Below are 21,294 nucleotides of genomic sequence, written 5' to 3'. Positions count from 1 at the left end.
AGTGGACATTTTGACACTGCATACCACTTTCTAACTTTTCCACAAAGGAAAGTTATACCACTAGTCAGATGCCTGAATTTTATAAGCTAAATAAATCTTTAAAATTGAAACAATTCAAATCTTTGTGTCTCTGTATAAATATTCTTTACATTCATTATGCCCATTATAAAAGTCAACATCCAAATATAATTAAAATATATCTAGCTAAATATCAAACATAACATTTGTTAAAATAACTTTACATTGGTGACTAGTCAAGAGTATCTATTTGGATTTCACACTTTGTTAACACATATATATATACACTTACATACAATAATCCCTATCTGGTAAGATTTCTATTAATTAATAGCATGTAATTTTTAAATAATAACAAATATTAGAGCATGTAATGTAAATAATAACAATATTGGAATGTAATCAAATTTGCTGAAATATTTTAATAAACATTTTGAACTTTGTACAATATGCTTTGGTAGCTGTTTATGTCAAATAAATGAAATATAAAAGTAAAGGAACTTTTAAAAAATAATTTTTAGAAATGTGTCTTATATTGCTTAAAAAGGAGAAGTTGACAGTATGCATGAGGCCCTGGGCTCCATCCAAGATACCCCAAAATGAACCAAGTTAAAATTTTAAAGAAGGAATTCTGTGGGTTGTGGGAATAATATTTAGGTTGACTACCCACTATGTGATGGGGTGAATGTTTACAGAGAATACTACCTTTGTCCTGAACTTCTGGACCCTATCTAAGAAGAGATCTATGTATAAGGAGTCTCCCCCCTTGGCACTCACTGTGCCTTCATCAAGCACTTGGCTTCAGGAGATTAGGAACTCTACTTACCCATTCTCCAGTTCAGTTGAGCTGGACTAGAAGTACCAGTGCGATCAGAGGAGCTGGAGAAAGCCATTGGAGAGACTAGGGATGCTAGTGGGTCATCACAGTTATCTGAAATGATAGTGAAAGATGGACAGATCAGATTCTATTAGCAAGGACTATTCCACACAGAGAAAAGGTATTATACTGTCACTTATTAGTCATTTTGAACAAGGTGGGGTCTACCCACTTCAATGTTGATACAGTATCTACTAGCAGCCCTGAAGCATGGTGTGACCGCTTCTCGCACAGAGAAGAAGAAAACAGAAGGTATCAGTCAGGTTGCACAAGGGCACAGCATGAGAAAGCAGCAGCTAGAATTCTCCCTTAAGCTACCCAGTTTAACCAGCCATTCCTTTAGTTCCTTATTTAGGCAAAGCATCAACCAATTTCTGTGTGTTTGCATATTCTATAAGACAGGGGACTATCCAAGAGAGGGGGCACTGTTTATTCTCTTATCTTCGGTTTCCAATGACTCACAATAAATGTATCCGGAGGAATAGGATAATTTTAAATATCTCACTCCCAGTTACATGAAAGACTGTGAAACACCAGTTAGTTCCTTTAATATCTCAGTTCATTCCAGGAAGAGACAGAAAGATTTTCAACAACTTCGAACTGGACATGCACTTCAATAGCTAGACATCCAGCCTCTCCTAAACACTGTGAGCATGCTTTCTTCTGCCTCTTTTATAATATTTCAAACAGGGTGGGGCCACAGGCAGAGGCATGGTTTTGGCAACATGGATGTGTCTCTGGAAATTGATACTGATGCTGTGACCATCAAGTTTCACACAGAGAACCATGTCCTGCACCTTTAATATATTGGTAGGTGCTTTGAATGTTTGTGGTCTACAGATACTGTTTGAGATTTAATTGCAATTATAAGAACACCAAAAGGTGTGATCTGTAAGAGGTGATAAAGACTTAAGGATTCTATGCTCACAAGTGGCTTTAGTGCCTTAATAAAAGGGCTTTCAGCAAATAGCTTCTCCTCCCCTTGCCTTCTGTCACCCCATGACTCAGCACATTTGCTTGAATGATGCTGGTATCTTAATTTTGGACTTTCTACCCTTTGTAACTGTGTGCTACAAAGTGTCTGTTTATTACACACATTCTTGTCTCAGGTATTCAGTTGCAGCTGTACAAGGCAGGCTAGGACACCTATCAACTAACTGCTCTGCAGTGATACATTTGTCTGTAGATTCCACTAGGTGAATCCCTTTTGTGCAGTCCAAGATAGGAATGTGTTGCTTGACCATCCTTGACTAAAAGTGTGTTGAAAGAGTGGATTGGTGATTGATGGAGGATGGAAGATAGAAGAAAGAATGAATCTATCAAACAATTAGTCCAATTCACAGTACCAACACTCTTTTCCTGTTTTTTTTTCTTTTCTTTTTTTCCTTCCAGTTTGTACACAATTGATTCTGTGGGGCCTTGAATAATGACTTCATGAAATACCTCAGTCAAAACAAATTTGAAACGTGTCCTTCAGTGAAAGGTAAACTTTGTAGAAACAAGGTTCTCAGGAGGAATTGGTTTGACATTCTCAAAAGTACATTTACATGTGTTCATGCTTGTTTATTCAGCAAATTGTGACTAAGCTTTATTTCAGCTAATTGCAGGAAAATTAATTACCAGCATAAATAAGGATTAAATTCTTGTTTGTTAAGTGTGCTAAAAATCAAATGGCACTTTTTTTTCTCTAAATTTCTCCAAGCATAAATGTTTGAAAACTATTTTGAGGAGTTTGACAAATACAAACATGTAGTGACTGGAAAGGAAGGACAGGACACACAGAGCCTATAGTGAATTCACTCTTGACCAAACTGCAGGTGACCATGCTGCATGCACACCTCAACACACTGATTTGAACACACACATATATACACAAATGCACACGCACACACACATGCACATGTACATCAGGAAATACCTGCTGCCCTCTCACCTAGAGAAACACTGTGTCTGTGGCCAATACTCAAAGTACATCTTCCCTTTCACTTTAGTAGCTGTGTACACAGCCACAGGCCTGTTTGCAAAGAACTTAGTCTTGTTTGTAGACCATAAGGGGACTGCAGAGCCTGGAGTAATGTCTGAACTCATGGAACTCAGCTGTGAAATGGAACCTTACAGATGAGGGGATCAGGCCGAAGGAGATGCCTGGACTGTCCAGGACGATTAAGCCAATTAATAGATCAGCTTGGTCCAAAATTCATATGGGTAACCATTATTCAGATTTTCCAAAACAGATTATCTTATGGTTAACTTTTATTGATGCAGTTTTGCTAAAAGGAAAAGTTTCATTGTTTGGCCAATGGAGAGGGGTACGGGGGGAGGAATCATTGACAAATAATGGTCTATACACTTCAAAAATATTTAATTATCCATGTCTTCCTTATTTCTTGTTCACTGAATTTACTGACCTCTTTTCTCCAAAGGACAATAAGTGAAAAATGAAGGCAAAAGAAAAAAAATGGTAAGAAGAGAAAATTAAAGAGACATATATTTGTTTACAAATACTTGCATGTAGCTCCCCAAGAGTTTGATATTTTTGATCTAAAGAAATTGGTATAATTTGTCCTTCAATATCAATTATTAAATTCCAAAGGTCTTCTTTCACATTAATTAAATAGTAATAATACCAAAAATATTCGGAGTAAATCCAATATTTACACAGATTCTTATCAATAAATACTGCCCATATATGATGATTCCACTTAAATAACATTTTTGTGACTAACATATTTTTATTCATAATTATTAAAATATCAATAGAGTCACAAATAGTACTAAAGTGAAATTGTGGGTATCATCTTGATTACCAAGGTAAATTGTCCATATATGGGAATTTAGAGCTTTAAAGATTCCCTTGTATTTATAGGCGAGATAAAAATCCTCTAAGCATTGCACAGTAATGGCCTACTTTGTTTAAAAGATATAAAGCATGCATTTTAGAAATTGCCTATAAGGATGCTTAGAAGCAATAGCTCATGCTTTTTAATTTCACTTATTTTTCTCATTGTTACCTATAATTTCACTTAGAAAACAACAAAAGTTAATAACAAGACATTGCTCTTCAATCTGAACCTGTGTTCCTGATCTACCATGAAACCTCAAGATAGCTTAATTCATCATGAACTGACAAAAAATAAAACATAGTTCTTTTATGCCCATCATTATAGTCTCACTGTGCCTATCCTGACATCCACCTGCAAATTATTGTAATACTCGCTTTTGGATCACCTGCTGGACACTCAGGGTTAGACACTTTTCTATAGGTAAACAGAGTAAGGTCAAGAACTTAGACCTTGAGCTCAATGCTTTGAGCAAAGTAACACAAGGGTTTGTGTAAGGTTCACTTGCACAGCATGTACTTAACATTCAGCATGGCTGGGGTCTGATACTTGACACCACGGTTGGTTAAAAATTGAAGAGCTTCCTCAGTACCAGAAATAGGAGCCTCCCACATATATGAGGTCCCAAAAACAAGACGAGTTTCTGACAAAGCACTTGAGTATCCACCCGGGGTAAAATGTAATGCCCTATTGCTGAAGATACCATATACTGCTACCACAGAACATAGAGTATTCTGGTTAGAATCCAGAAGGGAGCCAGTCCTCAGACAGTTATCCTGTCTACAACTGAAAAGAACTACATGACCTACTGGGGAACATGACTAACAATGGTGTGAGCAAGCCAGGTTCTGACTTACTCAGAACCAACCAGTCTGACAAGAAGTACATACCAGTGCAATGGTGCCACACACCTTGGTGGGTAACCAATGCCTTTCTGAATGGATACAATATCCCCTCCATGGAAAAGAATATGCATCTGGAACTGGGAACCAATTCTGAAACCTATGGGGACAAAGATTATGCTCTCTAATGTCAAGCTCCCACTAATCTGTGACTAAAAGAGGAGAAACATCCATCTAACTCTCCCCCAAATAATACTTATCCCATTTGACCTATGCTGACTTTACTCTCCACTGGAGAAGCTGTTTATCTTTTTCAGAAAGTAGTGAGACCAAAGCAAATAAACTACACCTCATATCTCATTCAAGGCTCAGGTGAAACCAAAGAGGTTGTTGGGAGACAAGCAAGAGCGCTGCTTCCATTGTGCATGTGACAAGCAGCACCAGGGCAAAGGAGACACACAGAGGATATTCCACACTTACCTAAGCAGAAACCCAGAGGCTCCCAGGAGCTCATCACTGAAGTAGACCTACACCCACCAAGGCTCAGAGAATTTTGAGGACGAGGAGGCAGAACAATTGTAAGAGTCCCAGGTTGGAATGTCATGCCCAGAGGCACTGCTTCCCCCCAATAACTGACTGCTGCTCCCATCATGCCTAACCCACAACCCAATGAGGAATACCAGCAACCCCACTGAGAAAGGCCCCATGCAGAATGGGGGCAGGAGGTAACGAGCTCAGGCAGATGGCTGTGATAAAAAGAGACTGGCAGTCCCTCCCACAGGCAAGCCCACACCCTTCTTATATGATGGTCAGCAATATAAAGTAGACCTATTTTCTCATTTTCATGTTTCATAGAGCAGTAGCCAGGCATCATTTTTTTTAAAGAAATCCCTTTGTCTAAAATTGATCTATCCTTGTAGTCTGATTATAAGAATTTAAGTTAAGGAGGCGAAAGTAAACCTGCCATACACCCTAGGGGTGGAAAATAGCCATGAGAGGCAGTTGTGAGAAGAAGAGAGGGTGAAATATCACCATGACAAGGAGTTCAGATAGCTGGGGTTTCAGCTTGGGCTATGAAAGATGTGGTGGCTAGTAGCCCTCTACATACTGGAAGTTGATCTCATTATCTAAGGATGTCCAAAGACTCTGATAGACCTGAGACCTAAAGTCACAACTGGTTTAGCCTTTGTCACCATTTATCTGCCATGAGGCTCAGACAGGATGGAGAATGATTTTTCTGTATCAGACAACCTGGCATCCATAGCCTCATCCCTCCGTCGGGGTATTTTATGCTATCTAGGTTTCAAAACTATGGGACAGAGCCACCTGAATCCACCCTAGGGCATCTAATACCAATGTACTTTGCAGATACTTCTTGATAGAACATTACCTCTCTCCCAGGGTACTTAGTTGAGAAGTTTTAAGACAGTGTCCCTAGTGCACAGATGACAAAGTTAAATGTGCCTAGCAGAGAGACCTAAGACACAAAGAAGAGAAGCTGCTATTGTGAATATAACTCTGGAAGACACTGACATTGGCCCAGGCAAGGATCAGAGCAGCCTAAAATAGGAAAGATATGTCTCCAACTTCAACTGCCCCTTCCTGCTCCAAACTGACTCAAGATGCATGCACCACATGGTGCGTCTGGTTTTACATGTTTACTGGGAAATTGAACCTAGGCCAGCAGATTCTGCAAGCAAGCACTTCCATCTACTGAGGCATCCCCCCAGATCCTTATCAACACTTTCTATAAAGCAGTAGACTACAAAATCAGCATACAAATATCCTTAGCTTTCTAAATACCAACAGCAAAATTGCTGAGAAATAAATTAGAAAAATTTCATTTACAATAACTTCAAAATCATTCCAATAGATAAAACTAACTGAAGATGAGAAAGACTTCTACAAATAACATTTTAATGTGCCAATGAGATGAATTAAAGATTTTTTTTTTTAAGTGGGCAGGGTGGCAGACAGCTAGAATCCCAGCACTGGGGAGCTGGAAACAGGTTGAATTCTTGAGATTGCTGACTAGCTATCTAGACTAACTAGAGAGTTCCTGGTTCAGTTAAAGATTTTGTCACAAAAACTAAGCTGGTGAATGACTGAGGAAGATATCTGATGTTGGCCTTTGGCTTCCATGAACATGTGCATACACGTGAACATTTAACAGCACACAACATGTTCTTTCACATACAAACATCCATACATACACTACACATAATCATATACATATAAACATGTAATCATGAGATGTGGAAATGTTTCATTGAGTAAAGTGCTTGTTATGCAAGCATGAGGACCTCAATTTTAGTACCCAGTTCCATGAAAAAGGCAAGGATAGCATTATACATTGTAATCCCAGTACCAATGAATTGGAGGCAAGAGTCCCTGGAACTCAGTGGCTAGGCAAGAAGTATCTGTAAGTTCTAGCTTTAGCAGTACAACCTGTCATAAAGTAAGATGGACAGAGAGTGGAGAAGACAATTGATGGAAGACAGCAGGCATCATACTTCAACCTCCACATGGACATGCACATCCCCACAAAAATGTGTGCACCCTGACACATACAAACATCCATACATAGTATGTATGCCTACCACACACATATACACATACAGAATCAGGAAAGATTGATGTACAATATAAATCAGTGAAAAAATAATATTTTTCTGAAGTGGTGATTTGATTCAGGAGTCCCCCATAAATTTAAGTGTTCGGAATGCTAGGTTCCCAACTAATGGAAATTTGGGAATTAATGGCTCCTAGAGCCAGTGTATTGTTGGGAGTGGGCTGATGGGTATTATAGACAGTTTCCCCCTGCCTGTTTTTGGTACATTCTCCTGCGACTGTTGTCCACCTGATGTTGGCCAGGAGGTGATTTCTAACCTCTGCTCATGTTGTCATTTCCCCCTGCCATCATGGAGCTTCCCCTTGAGTCTGTCAGCTTAAATAAACTTTATTTTTCTTCCCACAAGCTGCTCTTGGTTGGGTCATTTCTGCCAGTAATGGGAATCTGACTACAACTCCTGACTTTAAAATTTTTGCCAAGTAGTGCTCTGCTTCTATAAACCACCATTGTCTCTTTCTCCATCCATCAACATTCTGTGCCATGCACATTCATGCTCACCCACACACAGCCAGAAAGTTCAAATTCAGATAGTCTTGATATTTTAAGCAAGCTAAATAAATGAATAGATGGTATCAAATGATAACATAGGGTAAATGAGAAATATAAGTATGAGAAAAGTCTTAAATGTTGCAAGTGGAGATAATGCCTTTCTTCTTTAAAAAAGGCATTGTTCAAATGAATCTACAGAGAATATTAATATGAAGGAGATGAGAGAGCAGATGCATTTTAAAGACAGCATCTCTCTCTGTTTTATTCTCTCCTGAGTTGGGAGTTTTCTCGTCCAGAACCTTGTTTTTTTCTCTGTGGATGTCTATTATTTGAAAACAATGAAGATGAACTTGCAATGGTTAATCATGATTTGGTGTTGAATAATTGTAAATCACACTGGACTGGAAACCTTTCTTTCTTTTTCTTTTCTTTTGTTTTCTTTTTCGAGGTAGGGTCTCACTCTAACCCAGGTTAACCAGAAAACACACTCTATATTCTCAGACTGGTCTCCAATGCCTTTCTACCTCTGCCTCCTGAGTGCTGGGATTAAAGGAATCCATTGCCTTTCTTATTCAGAAACAATGATCTAAAAATACTTCTCAGGGCTGGAGATATGGCCTAGTGGTTCAGGACCCCGGTTCAAGGCTCAATTCCCCAGGACCCACGTTAGCCAGACGCACGGGGGGTGCACACATCTGGAGTTCATTTGCAGTGGCTGGAAGCCCTGGCACACCCATTCTCTCTCTCTCTCTCTGTCACTCTCAAATAAACAAATAAAAATGAACAAAGAAATTTAAAAGTACTGCTCAGTCAATCCATGAATATTCATGCAACACTGCTTCATCTCACATAAATCTAGGCACACTGTTCCTAAGAGAAGTAGTAAACTACTGTGTGTCTTCAATCTGCTCATTGTGATTTAGAAAAATGCCTCATTTTTATAAAATAAAACAAAAAGGCTTGGGATGGAAAGATGGCTTAGTGGTTAAGGCACTTTGCTGTGAAGCCCAAGGACCCATATTCCACTCTCCAGATCCCATTTAAACCAGAAGCACAAAGACACAGGCACACAAGGTCACACATGTGCACAAGGTGTTTCACACATCTGGAGTGCGATTATAATGGCTAGAGGCCCTGGTATATCAACTCTCTCTCTCTTTCTCTCTCAAAAACAAAGGCCAGTTTGTTGGGTTTACCTCAAAAAAAAAAAAAAGAAAGAGAGGAAGGAAGGAAAGAAGGAAGGAAGGAAGGAAGGAAGGAAGGAAGGAAGGAAGGAAGGAAGAAAAAAGAAGGAAAGATAGATAAGACAAGCTTGAATTTTGGTCTGGCCATTGGCTGATAGCATAGCCAGAGAGATTAGCACCAGCCATTCAGGAGTAGGTAGAATAAGAACATCTTATAGCCTGAGAAAATACTGAATGTTATAGATAAGGAAATCATGGCAGCACACATGTAGTACTAGTGGCTATTATAGATTATGACCTGACTTCCCCTAGTGTGTGTGTGTGTGTGTGTGTGTGTGTGTGTGTGTGTGTGTGTGTGGTCTAAGGTAATATATTTGGAAAGAGCCAGCTTTGGAATGCAGCCTGGGCTAAAGCCATGTCCAAGTTCTGCAGCTTATTATCTCATCTAACTTATGGCAAGTTATTTAAACTCAGTTTTATCTATGTGCAATGGGATTCCATACTTTGTATGCATGGTCTTGTGATAAGAAAAAGTTCATATAAAATGTCTAGCACAGTTTGAAGGTTCACCTGTATTGTTAAGTTGAAAGAATTTAGAACCACCATGAAAACAGATCTCTTGACCTATCTGTGAGGAAGTTTCTAAATTTGGTTAAGTGAAATTGGAAAATTCACCCTAAATTTGCACAGCATCATTCCCTGGCCTATATAAAAAGGGGAAAGCTAGCTATCATTGGAACAACACTGGACAGTGAAGAAATATTGTTTGTCAGATGAGCAAGGAGAGTGGGTTCCAGTTGATCATCTATTTTCCCAGGGTTTCAGAGCACCTTCCCATATAATATCAAATAGGACCCTTCAGGATCATGTGCAATGGCCTACTCATTGCTTGAACTCATTAATTTTTTTTTGTGTGTGATAGTTCAGACCTCTAAATAATCAATTTTGATGGGTCAGGCTAAAAATAAAAGCCTGTTCCAGGCTTAATACTTCAGCTTCTTTACATTCCCTTGTCAGATGCCCTTCTTCTTGTCCTGAATTACAACTGTGAATTAAGCAAACATTGGCTATAGCTATGATGACATAAAATGCTACACATGTTATATGGACATGCCCAGGCATTCTGTTTTGTAATTTAAATGCATCAATAAAGTTTAAGTTACAGTCAGAGTTTGAAAATCTGTCATGGTCAGATGATCCCAATTGCTGCTTTTTCCTCACCCAATACTTCAAATTATGCATGAACGGATTAAACCTAGTAGAAAATTATACTACAATGTGTTCCAGTTTGGTGAAAAAAAAAAATCTTTAGCAATCAAGAAACATGAGAAAAGATACATTGGAAAGCAATTATATCCCCAGGAAAACTTCATTTCATTGACACAGACAGAAATTAATGTAGTTCAAAAAGTATGAGCAAAGATGAATGGAAAAGAAGGGAGTGGTGAGTATCTGTGAACCATGATGTTTCACTTTAGTGCCATGGAACGTACAGGAAGTCATTGTATCGAGTCTCAATAACTTCAAACTGAAATGACTGAAATGCATTTATTTCCACTCTTGCCTCCCTCTTTTTAAATCCTCCAACAGTACACTTTGCAAGTTGAATGAACCTGACATGGAATTGATTTGAAAGTTATATATACATATGCACACATATGTATATACATGCATGAATATATATATATATATATATATAATTTGTTCCCTGACAAGGTTGAGTTTAGCTTTCGTGACAGTATAGCCTGGAAATCTCTTGCCAAGCATTTCCTCCAGGCCATAAGGAAGAGGATTTTCACTTTCCCTGTCAGCTTTAGCTATATATCTCAAGTGGTTAGAAGTCAGGCCTTGGGAGAGAAAAGACAGAATGAAGATGGTAAGCCTTAATGCATTGAATTGTTCTGAGAGTTTCAGACAGACTCTTCCAAGTACATTTGGATGAACTGGGTCAAGTGTTACTTCCTTAGTATCTGTAGGCAGTGCTAAGAAGGGTGTTCCTTTAAATGGAATTTCAGTTTAAGAGTAAATATAATATAATAGGAAGATGCAAAATCCTATTATTTAACATGAAAATTTATGTATGGCATAAAGACATGCATAGGCAATCTATATAAAAACTGAAAAATTGGAAAAGGACAGACATGTGCTCATGTGTGATACCTATTTACATTTGGAATACTCTCAGCCTCTTTTTTGTGTGTGATAGTACCCTGTGTCCTTGAATGAGGTACACACTAATAGAATGGCTACAACAGTCATCTCACACCATAGTCTTACCTCACCAAGTTCCAAGATCTACTTGGCTTCAGTCACCAATGATTGGCCAAGACACTTGTCTTTGACTTTCTAGCCCAGGAACATTGCTTCTTGGGCTTAGTCGTGAGCATGAATGAATGTGGTAATCTACAGATTATGACTTAGCATCAACCTCCCCAGTGCCTCAGATGCAGCTGCCCCATGAGTGCATTTTAATGTACAAGCCCCATGGACACGGGTGGTCTCTCTTCTCAGTCTTTCTTCAATATTGACACTTCATAGCACAAGCCCACTGGCTAACACAGAACTCCAGAATCTGCTAAAACCTTGGGATAGCTCCCGGAAAGCCTGGCAAGCATGCTTCAACCCTGTGTTGGAAGAAAAAAAAAGCTTGGCAGATGACAAGAGGGTGAGAGACGACATTCACACTATGTAGTCATAGTTTCCTTTCCATCTCAATGTGGCCAAATATCTGATCTGTCCAACTTGGAATTCCTGCCATCATTATGATACCACATACCCTTCACTGAATCGACAATGAGCCACTGAGATAGGTGATTTATGTCAACCAATTAATGAAGCAGGGACATACTGTTTACAAACAAATTAAGTCTCAGAGTGTTTAAGTATCTTGCTTAAAATCACAAATCTTGGATTAGTCATAGATGTGTCCAAAGCTTGGTAGCTATCATTATCTTTCAGGTTGCCATCCCAAAGAATGGAACTAACTTGATAACTTCCCTCTTTTCATTTGCTCTCAAAACTGGGCAAAACTTGGAGTATCCAGAAAAATACATATAATTTCTCATATAACTTCTTCAGGATATTAGAGTAATCTCCAGCTTAACTTTCTGTCACCAAGTAGGGGTAAAAGTATGCTGTTAAAACTTCCAAAGAGAGCCACACATGAGCTTTTCCATTGTGACCTATATTCAAAGGCTGAAAGACACCATGGGTGTTGGGAAGAGTGTGTCTTCAGAGAGACAGCTGGGCAGTCATAAAGGTCAAAAGAGAATTGAAGGAGATAGACACGGAAAACACTGAACTCCTACCAAACCAGATAACCAAAGATACAGAGGCTCCCAGGACCTCATCACTGATGTAGACCTAAAACAAACCTAACATGGCTCAGAGAAATTGGCAGAAGAGGGGGATGAAAGATGGGTACAGCCACAAGTTGGGACATTATGCACAGACAATTGCCTCTTCCCCATAACTGATTGCTATCCCCACAACACACGACCCACATTCCCCAATGAGGAGGGTCCCTTTGGCGGGGGGGAAGGGAGGAGGCTAACAATGGTACCAACATGGCTATATACACATTGTGTACATAACAGATTTACAAAAAAAAATAAAGAGAGAGAGAGAGAAAGCCGTTCATGGTGGCGCATGCCTTTAATCCCAGCACTCGGGAGGCAGAGGTAAGATAATCACCACGAGTTGGATGCCACCCTGAGGCTACGTAGTGAATTCCAGGTCAGCCTGGGCCTGTGAGACCCTACCTCAAACACACACACACACACACACACACAAAAAAAAAAAAAAAAAAGAGAGAGAGAGAGAGAGAGAAAGAGAGAGAGAGGGAGAGAGAGAGAGCGAGAATTATCTCTGACTGGAAAGTTGGGCCTAATCTACACCTCTGCTCCAGATTCATTGAACTTCCTGTCTTAAATTTAAAAGCAGGTGAGTATATGCTACAGGGATGTATACATATGCATATACATATACACATACATATACATATGGCACACATACTACATACCACCTTCAATATACACAGACACACAAAAATTTAAAAAGTATAAATTTCAATAAAATAGATTTAAAAAATACTCAATTCCCTTAGTCATTGGGGAAATGCAAATTAAAACTACATTAAGATTCCATCACATACTAGTCAGAATATCTATCAAGAAAACAAACAGCAAATGGTGGTGAGGATGTGGAGAAGGAGAAACCCTTTTAAACTGCAAGTGTGAATATAAACTGGTACAGCCAATATAGAAAAGCATATGGAGGTTTCTTGGGCAATTAGATATACAAATGCTATATAATCCAGTTACATCACACAGGGTATATGCCCAAAGGAATCAAATCCAGCATACATGAGATCCATGAACATGAATGTTTATTATGGCACTATTCACAATTGTCAATGTAAAGAAATGATCAAGTTGTCAGTCAATAGATGAATTGATAAAGAAATTATGGCCTCTATATGCAATAATTTTGTTCATCTGCAAAGAAGAATGAAATTGTGTAACTTGTAGAAAATAGGTGGAACTAAAGATTGTCATGTTAAGTGAAATAAACCTGACTCAGAAAAGTAAATATGTCAATCTAGCTTTAAACCCATATGTGACAAAAAGGCATAATAGAATATTTTGAGGGGCTGTGGTGGAAGAGAGGACCAGAGAGAAGAGAGGAGAATCAGGGAGACAAATTTAAGCAAGTAGCGATGATATAAACGAATAAAAATGTCACAATGAAAATCATCATCTTGTATGTTAAGTAAAAATAAAAATAAGATAAACAGGCACATGCCCACTGAGTATATGAACAGCATGCTTTACTTCACAGTGCACTGGCAGACTTAACCAGCAGAATTCAGAAGTCAAGGAAGAATTTTTTTTTTTTAATTTGTATTTACTTACTTGAGAGAGAGAGAAATTTGGTGTGTCAGGGCCTTCAGTCTCTCCTTCAGCCACTGTAGAAGAACTCAACACACATGTGCCACCTTGTACTTTTGGTTTACCTGTGGAACCAAACCTTGGACCTTTGGCTTTGCAGGCAAGCACGTTGACCACTAAGCCAGTGTTGGACTCATCATAGTAGCCTAAGAATAATGATTTTCCTGACTAACTTTCCAGAACTAAAGAACATGGGAAGACTTCAGAAGAAAGATCTTTCTGGCCTTCTCCTGTCTTTTTCAGGAAGCAATTCATAGATACCAGAATTCCTCTTTTGAACCCATCATACCCAAAGCAACCCATTCACTGAAAGGTGATTATTCTCTTGCTTCTCCTTCAAAGCCTCTCATTCCCAACTGAGCTTGACAAGCACCTATATGGAGGAACATTTCACCAAGAGTCTGGAATAGCCTGATTAAGGCCTCAGCCCATTCAAATGCATCACATTCATCTTTCTTTCCCATTTCTATGTGGATGCCTGTCCTCCATCAAGCCTATGTAAGAAAACAGTTTCCTTTGAGCTTTTGGATCACCATTACTAAGGACTCACAAGGTCACAATAAAAATCAGGCACATGAATGAGCAATACTATTCTCTTACCAAGCTAACATTTGTTACAGGGGCATGGCCCAGCTACAAATTGATGAGGATCACTGTAAGTTCGAGTTCATCCTGCTTTACATAGTTCCACATTAGTAAGATCAAGGCCAACCAGGTCACATAGATCTTGTAAAAGACATAAATACTTGTAAATATTTAACCTGCAGAAGACTCAATATTTTAGACTTTGCAATTTTAATCCTCATGAAATACCCTGTTAATTCATTAAACTGCCATCAAAGACGCCTCATTAAATTCACGCTCCTCCCTTCCTCCCTCCCTTCCTTTCTTCTTCTCTGCTTTCCTTATTTGACTCTGATAAGTTGGACTCAAAGTTTCTTTAGAAGTGTAAAGACCAAAGAATAGTAAGGATATACTTGAACAAGTAAGTTAAAAGATGCCTGCTAAACTGAAAAATTTATACAAATTTTGCAGCAATTGAGGCAGTGTGAATGTTGAAAAATAATATACCAGACACAGCTCTCGGAATACATGGAAACTTAATTTATGATAGACTTTACAATTTATGGCTTTCAATAAAACCCATTTGGAAGTACATGATATTTGCCATACTTCTACTTAACTAGACATAAACAATAAGTCCAAGATAAATTACTTGTTTGTAAAATGAAACTATATTTTTTTCAAAAAATCAACAGGATAATGCCTTTATGACTTTAAGATAAATATATATTTTTTCTTTGGCTACACATAAAGAATGATGGAAAAATTCTCTTACACAAAATGTGAGAACTTTGCTATACACGTGGAGTCAAAATCCAAGCACAGTTTTGCAGGGAATTTTGAAAACCATGTAACTGGAAAAGCATCCAAATTTAGAATATGTAAGTAATTCTTCAAATCAATAAAAAAGCATGTGACATTGTTTAAAAAAAAAAGAAAAAGTATTCAAAGTACAAGAAAGACAAACTTCACAAAAGATGCCTCAAATGTATATCAAACTGCTAACAGATCTAATTAGTGTTTTGGGACATGAAACTTAAAATGGAAATTAAATCCTACAAAAGCTCTCCATGTTGACATAATACAAGAGAAGACAGTAGACCCAATCAGATTAAGTAACAGTCTGTGGGCATGGGATTTGACAGTCACATGGACTTACATCATCAGTAAGTGAAGGACACACACACCTGATACCCAAAAACATGCCACTGGGCGGTGCTGACAGAGGGAAGGTTTTCCCCGTGTCCGCCAGGTGAGCACAGTTTCTCACAATGGCCTTGCTGTCACAGCATAAAGCTGAAGCAACACAAGCCTATCCTAACAGCACAGTAGAAGCACAGGTGGCTGAGTAGCCTTGCAAAGAAAAATCATTCTACATTGAAAGCAAACCACCGCATGTAACAGATCAAGGGGACTCAGGAAAGTCATGCTGAGAAGAAAATTAAGTCCTTGGCACACAGTGACTGTATCTATGTATATGAAATGTCAAATAGCATAAAGCAAAACTTAGGACTGTAGATGTATAAACCTTCCCAAAATAAATGAAGGGGATGATAAGCACAGTAATGTGTCAGCATAGTGGTCTTTGTGAAGGAGAGGGGTGAGAACAGGATTGGAAAGTCCACAGGGCATTTTTGTAAGAAGGCAGCATTCTCCCAACAAATGGAAATGGTAGAAGTGGTGGACATATAGAAATGCATTCATTGTTGTTTGATTTTTCATGTGGGTAGGGTCTGTGTGGTGTGTTATGTTTGGTGCACACACACGTGTGTGTGTGTGTGTGTGTGTGTGTGTGTGTGTGTGTGTGTGTGTCTGTATAGGTCCATAGGCAGTGCTCCTGTATGTGGCCACTACAGGAGAACTATGGGTGCTTTTCTCTATTGCTCTTAATCCAGAGCTGCTGTGTTTGGATAGCAAGCATGTTGCAGTCAGGTTTTCACTGCTGGCAGAAAACACCCAACCAAGAGCAGCTTGTGGGAAAAATGTTTTACTTTGGCTTATAGGCTCAAGGGGAAGTTCCATGATGTCAGGAAAAAAAAAAAAAATAACATGAGCAGAAGGTGGACATCATCTCCAGAACAACATCAGATGGACAATAGCAACAGGAGAGTGTGGAAAAACTGACAAGTGGATGCTGGCAATAATACCCATAATCCTGTCCCCAACAATACACTGCCTCCAGGAGGATTCAATTCCCAAATAGCCATCAGCTAGGGACATAGCATTCAGACCACCTAAGTCTGCAGGGGACATCTGAATCAAACCACCACAAAGCCCCTGTGGTTCTCCTCTGTCTGTCCCCTGAGTATGTGGCCTTGGACCATCATAGTGCACCAATTTTGTATTTTACTAAGTTGTCGATTAAATCATTTGCCCCTTTATGAGCACTGCCTTTTTGATTTATAAATAATGCACCTTTAAAAGGCTTTGTTACTATGTACCACTGGGAACTAGGATGATGTCCAGGAGCTTTTTATATCAAGACAATCCTGATGGCATGTCACAAAAACATGCAATACTTTGTGCCAGCCTACTTCTCCTTACCAGTGAACAAATGAACAAAGATGCTATTCTGGTATGGAGATAACTCTCTCTCTCTCTCTCTCTCTCTCTCTCTCTCTCTCTCTCTCTCTCTCTCTCCCTCTCTTAAATAAATAAATATAACTAAAAAAATAAAATAAACTTTAAAAATGCCAGATACACAAGATGGCACATACATCTGAAATTTGTCTGCAGTAGTTATAGGCCATGGTGATTCCCTTCTCTCTTTATCTCTCTTATAAATAAATAGAAATTTAAAAAAAGGCATATGGAGTTAAAGAGAGAAGTAGAAATGAGCTGCTATTCACAGACACTATTATGAGGCACCCACAATGTGCATGTAATTCTTGTATAACCATTCTATTTTTAAAAGTCTGTCCTAAGCTCTCAAAACAACTATTCAAAATGAGTGTTGCCTTACAAATGGTAACTTCTGGAAACTAAGGATAACTTAGCATGAAACTTGTGCTATAAAGCTATAAGATATGAATCCCAACTCTGCTCTGTTCACTTGCTTTTCACAATTGCAGTAATGTGTATCCCTTATGCTTCTTTACCTAGGGAAAGGTTTTCTTATAAAACAGAGCTCCGTTTTTTTCTTTGTCAGAGGTAATATTTGGAAAAAATTATACCATTGCACTTTCAGCCTGATAATTTTCGTCAACCCTTGGGAATTCTTAAAATCTTTATTCCATGATCAAGACAAAATGCTGCTATTTTATCTAGTGCCACATACTGTAAAAGGAAGAGGGGCACTATAGACGGCCCAGCGCGCAGCCACATCCAAAGAAGTGGGCCTTGTCTCCTCTGCATTAACCCACAGTGGCCAACTTAACACTCCACAGTTGCAAGTGTGAACAAATTAAAGTTCATAATACAGAAACAGCATTTTACCCTTACTTTGTAAGAAATCACGAAATTAGATGTAGCTTCTTTGCATCATTTCCGCCTCCACTATCTCATTTTTTATGGTACTCCCTTTCTCTTCCTCATTTTCTATATGTGACTAATAAGATTTTATATTTATTATTACTGGTTTTCAAATATGCAAAGTAAATGAGTAAATGAGAGAACAGGTCAAAGCCAGTTAACTTCTTGGCTTTTGTAACTGGCATTTTCTGGGAGATCACAGGCACATCTCTTCATTGGCATTATATCTGCGGGATTTTGTTCAATAATGTGAGGTCAATGTGGACCAGTGTCCACAGTGTACCAGTGTTGCACTTAGCTTCATATTTCTGGCTGAAAATCCTCATCCAAGAGTAGCTTGTGGGAAGAAAGGATTTATTTTGGCTCATAGATTTTAGGAGAAGCTCCATGATGGCAGGGGAAATGATAGCCTGAGCAGGAGGTAGACATCAGCTCCTGGCCCACATCAGGTGGACAACAGCAGCAGGAGAATGTGCTAAACATCAAGGGATACCTGGCTACAATACCTACAAGCCCACCTCCAATAATACATCACCTGCAGTAGGCACTAATTCCTGAATTTCTGAATTACCATCAACCATGAACCTGGCATTCAGCAAACATAAGTTGATAGGGGACACCTGAATCAAACCATCAACAACAGCTTCTGGAGAGATCCTGAAGTTCATGGGCTTCCTATGTCAACCTCAAGACTCTTTATATATCAAGTTCCCTCCACAGCAACTTGGACATCTGTGAATATAACTTATAACTATTACACATTACTATAGACCAGTGAAGTACTACCTTGTGCATTCTCATGTGTGTTCCCATTGGAAACTGTCTGAGAATTTGCCAGCTCTTTGTAGCTCATAGTGGCAGGTGGGAATACAGCCCCTGCTCCCTTTGCCAGCTGGTTCTTCAGTCCATGTCCACTTACACCACCCCTGGCTTGCTCTCTTCTCTGCTTCTTGCCAGAACAATAAATGTTAAGTGAGTTCTTACTGTTATTTAAATATGCATTATTGATTTTCAGTAAATTCTTTTTATACACTTTGAGGTTTTTTTTTTCCTGGAAAGTGACTTTGAACTATTTTCTCATTTTTCTATTAGTATGATAGTTATTTTAGTGATGATACTTGGCTTCCAGGATCTCTTCTATATTTTAACAATAATCCCTTATGAATTAAAACACTGTAAATAACTTCTGCTGTTCTGTTATCCATCTATTATTTTCTCCCACTGTGTAAAACATGGGAAAAATTCTTTCTTTGAAATATTAGAGTAGGTATAATAATGATCATTATCATCATTACTGTAAGATAGTATTATATATAGTTTTGTTATGTGAATTATAATGTTATATCTGCATGTTACTAGATGCAATAAGGTGCTGACCTATTACTTTGCCATTTTTATAATATGACAAACTAATAAGGAATATTATTAACTAGATTGATTGGAGGTAAACTACTTTCTTCTATTTGTAGTTGTTTGCCATCCTCTAAAGCCATCACACACACAAAAAAAAAAGGCCAGTGGATTCATCCTTCTCTTCTAAAGGGGAAAATGAGGAAATCTCACTGGATTATCCAAGCACAGGGTACCCTTATGCATATGAAGCCTGGATTCTGCCTGAACTGTATGCAGTATAGTTCATGGAGATGTGTTTGCTCCTATGTGCACTTCTTCATCACTGGCCTGCCTGAGATGTATTGGAGCACATTAATTTGAGATGGAGTGAAGAGTCTGCTGCCACTCCAAGAAGAAAACAAACCAGAGATCGGGTGTCAATCACTTGAAATAAAAAGGTATGCAAGTATCACTTGTGTGCTTGAAAGCATTCATGTGGACATGCCACCAAGACCTGGGAGAAGTAAGATACTGAGCAATCACAGTGACTAGGCCTGAGGCTACTGGCAGAATGACACAGGTGTAGGGTGATTGGCACAGCCATGGAGTGAGGTCCTTAGCCATCTGTCCTTATGCCCCAACATGCTCGTCTTTTCTGAGGTCTACCTCAGCACTTAGGGTCAGCAAATACTTTCACCTTCCCTTGCGTTCTTCTCCCTCCATCTTTCTTCTTTCTCAAACTACATATGAAACACCTGCTGAAGTGTCTGGCTTCAGGCCTAACCCTCAAGACATTTTTTTGGGATTTAGTAGGAAATAAGCATTTCACAATTCATGAATAAGCTATTAAATAGGGAAAATAAGTTATGAGAGTAAAATCTTGCTCCAAGTACCCAGCAATATATTATTATCCAAGTAAAAGGCTAGTGGGTTGCTATCATTTTAAAACCATAATAAAACTGTTTCCTTCTCCAAATTGAGAGTATAAGAGCTTAGGAGATAGCTCAGCAGACAAAGTGCTTTCTTGAAAGCATGAAATCTAACAAGCCCACACAGAAAGTGGTATGTAGTGACATGTGTCTGTATTCTCTCAGGGTTGGAGAAGGAGTAACAGGGAATCCCTGTGAGCTCGCTGACCAGCTGACATGGGCTCAGAAGGTCTGAGCCCATTACAAATTTGGAAAAGATAAAGAGAAACATTATCCAGGATCTCTAATGAAAGCATACTCCTGTCAGCACCTTGATTTTCAATGTTCAGCTTTTAGAACTAGGAAACAGTGTGCAAATACTTATAAACACCATAACTATTGGTAATTTGCTAAGACAACATTGTAGTTCCTATCGATTGCCAACTCTACAGGATTTAGGATGCAAGTCTCTGGGTACTTCAGTGAGGGAATTTCTAGATTACATTAATTGAGGTGGGAAGACTCACCCTAAATGTGAGCAGCCCAGTTCCATAGGTTGTTTTGCTAAACTGAATAAAAAAGAGAAACCCAGTCAATCGCCAACATTTGTCACTCTCGACTTCCAGACTGTAGACGCAATAACCAGTTGACTCAAGACTCTTCCACCATGCCATCCCTGACATGGTAGACTATAGCCTCCAACTTGGAACAAAATAAACCCTGCTTTTTAGGTTGTCTTAGTCAGGTAGTTTGTTACAGTAAAAAAGGAAAAAAAAATGTAGTAGAAGCAGATGAGGGAGCTGAGGCATGATTCATACTAGAAAATGAGCACACTGAGAATATTAGTACAAATATGAGATACTAGGAGCAGAATGAGATGAAGCACACTCGAACAGAAGTTGCAGGTGGCAATCTAGAGGCCATCTGAAGGAAGAGCATGGAGGCATGGAGAATGTTGGACAGGTATCCAGCACAGTGGAGCTGATGCAGCTGAGGGACAGGGAAAGGGCCTTGGTGGTAGTGTGAATAGGGAATGCTCCCCTATAGCTTCATGTGCTTTGAATACTCAATCCCACACTCATGGCAATTTGGCAGGTAGAGCCTTTCAAAAGTAATGTGCAACTGTGGGCTAACTCCACAATGCACAACCCATATACCTCAACAAGGAGGGGCCAATGGGGAGGGGGT

At 39.0% G+C, this 21,294-nt stretch overlaps 1 protein-coding gene across 2 annotated transcripts in view; it reads right to left on the bottom strand.

The window, feature by feature from the left end:
* Cntnap5 (contactin associated protein family member 5) overlaps positions 1–21,294 on the bottom strand; it is a 768,721-nt gene that overhangs the window by 608,302 nt on the left and 139,125 nt on the right. For both annotated transcript variants that reach the window (XM_045150560.1, XM_045150562.1), the window contains exon 2: positions 845–949. In XM_045150560.1, coding sequence (XP_045006495.1) covers positions 845–949 — 105 coding nt within the window. The remainder of the gene's footprint in view (positions 1–844; positions 950–21,294) is intronic.

The sequence above is a fragment of the Jaculus jaculus genome, chromosome 5 (genome assembly GCF_020740685.1).
Source record: "Jaculus jaculus isolate mJacJac1 chromosome 5, mJacJac1.mat.Y.cur, whole genome shotgun sequence".
In the NCBI taxonomy this organism is placed as follows: Eukaryota; Metazoa; Chordata; class Mammalia; order Rodentia; family Dipodidae; genus Jaculus; species Jaculus jaculus.
The sequence above is the reverse complement of the archived record's forward strand: the minus strand, read 5'-3'. Positions and strand labels throughout refer to the sequence as shown.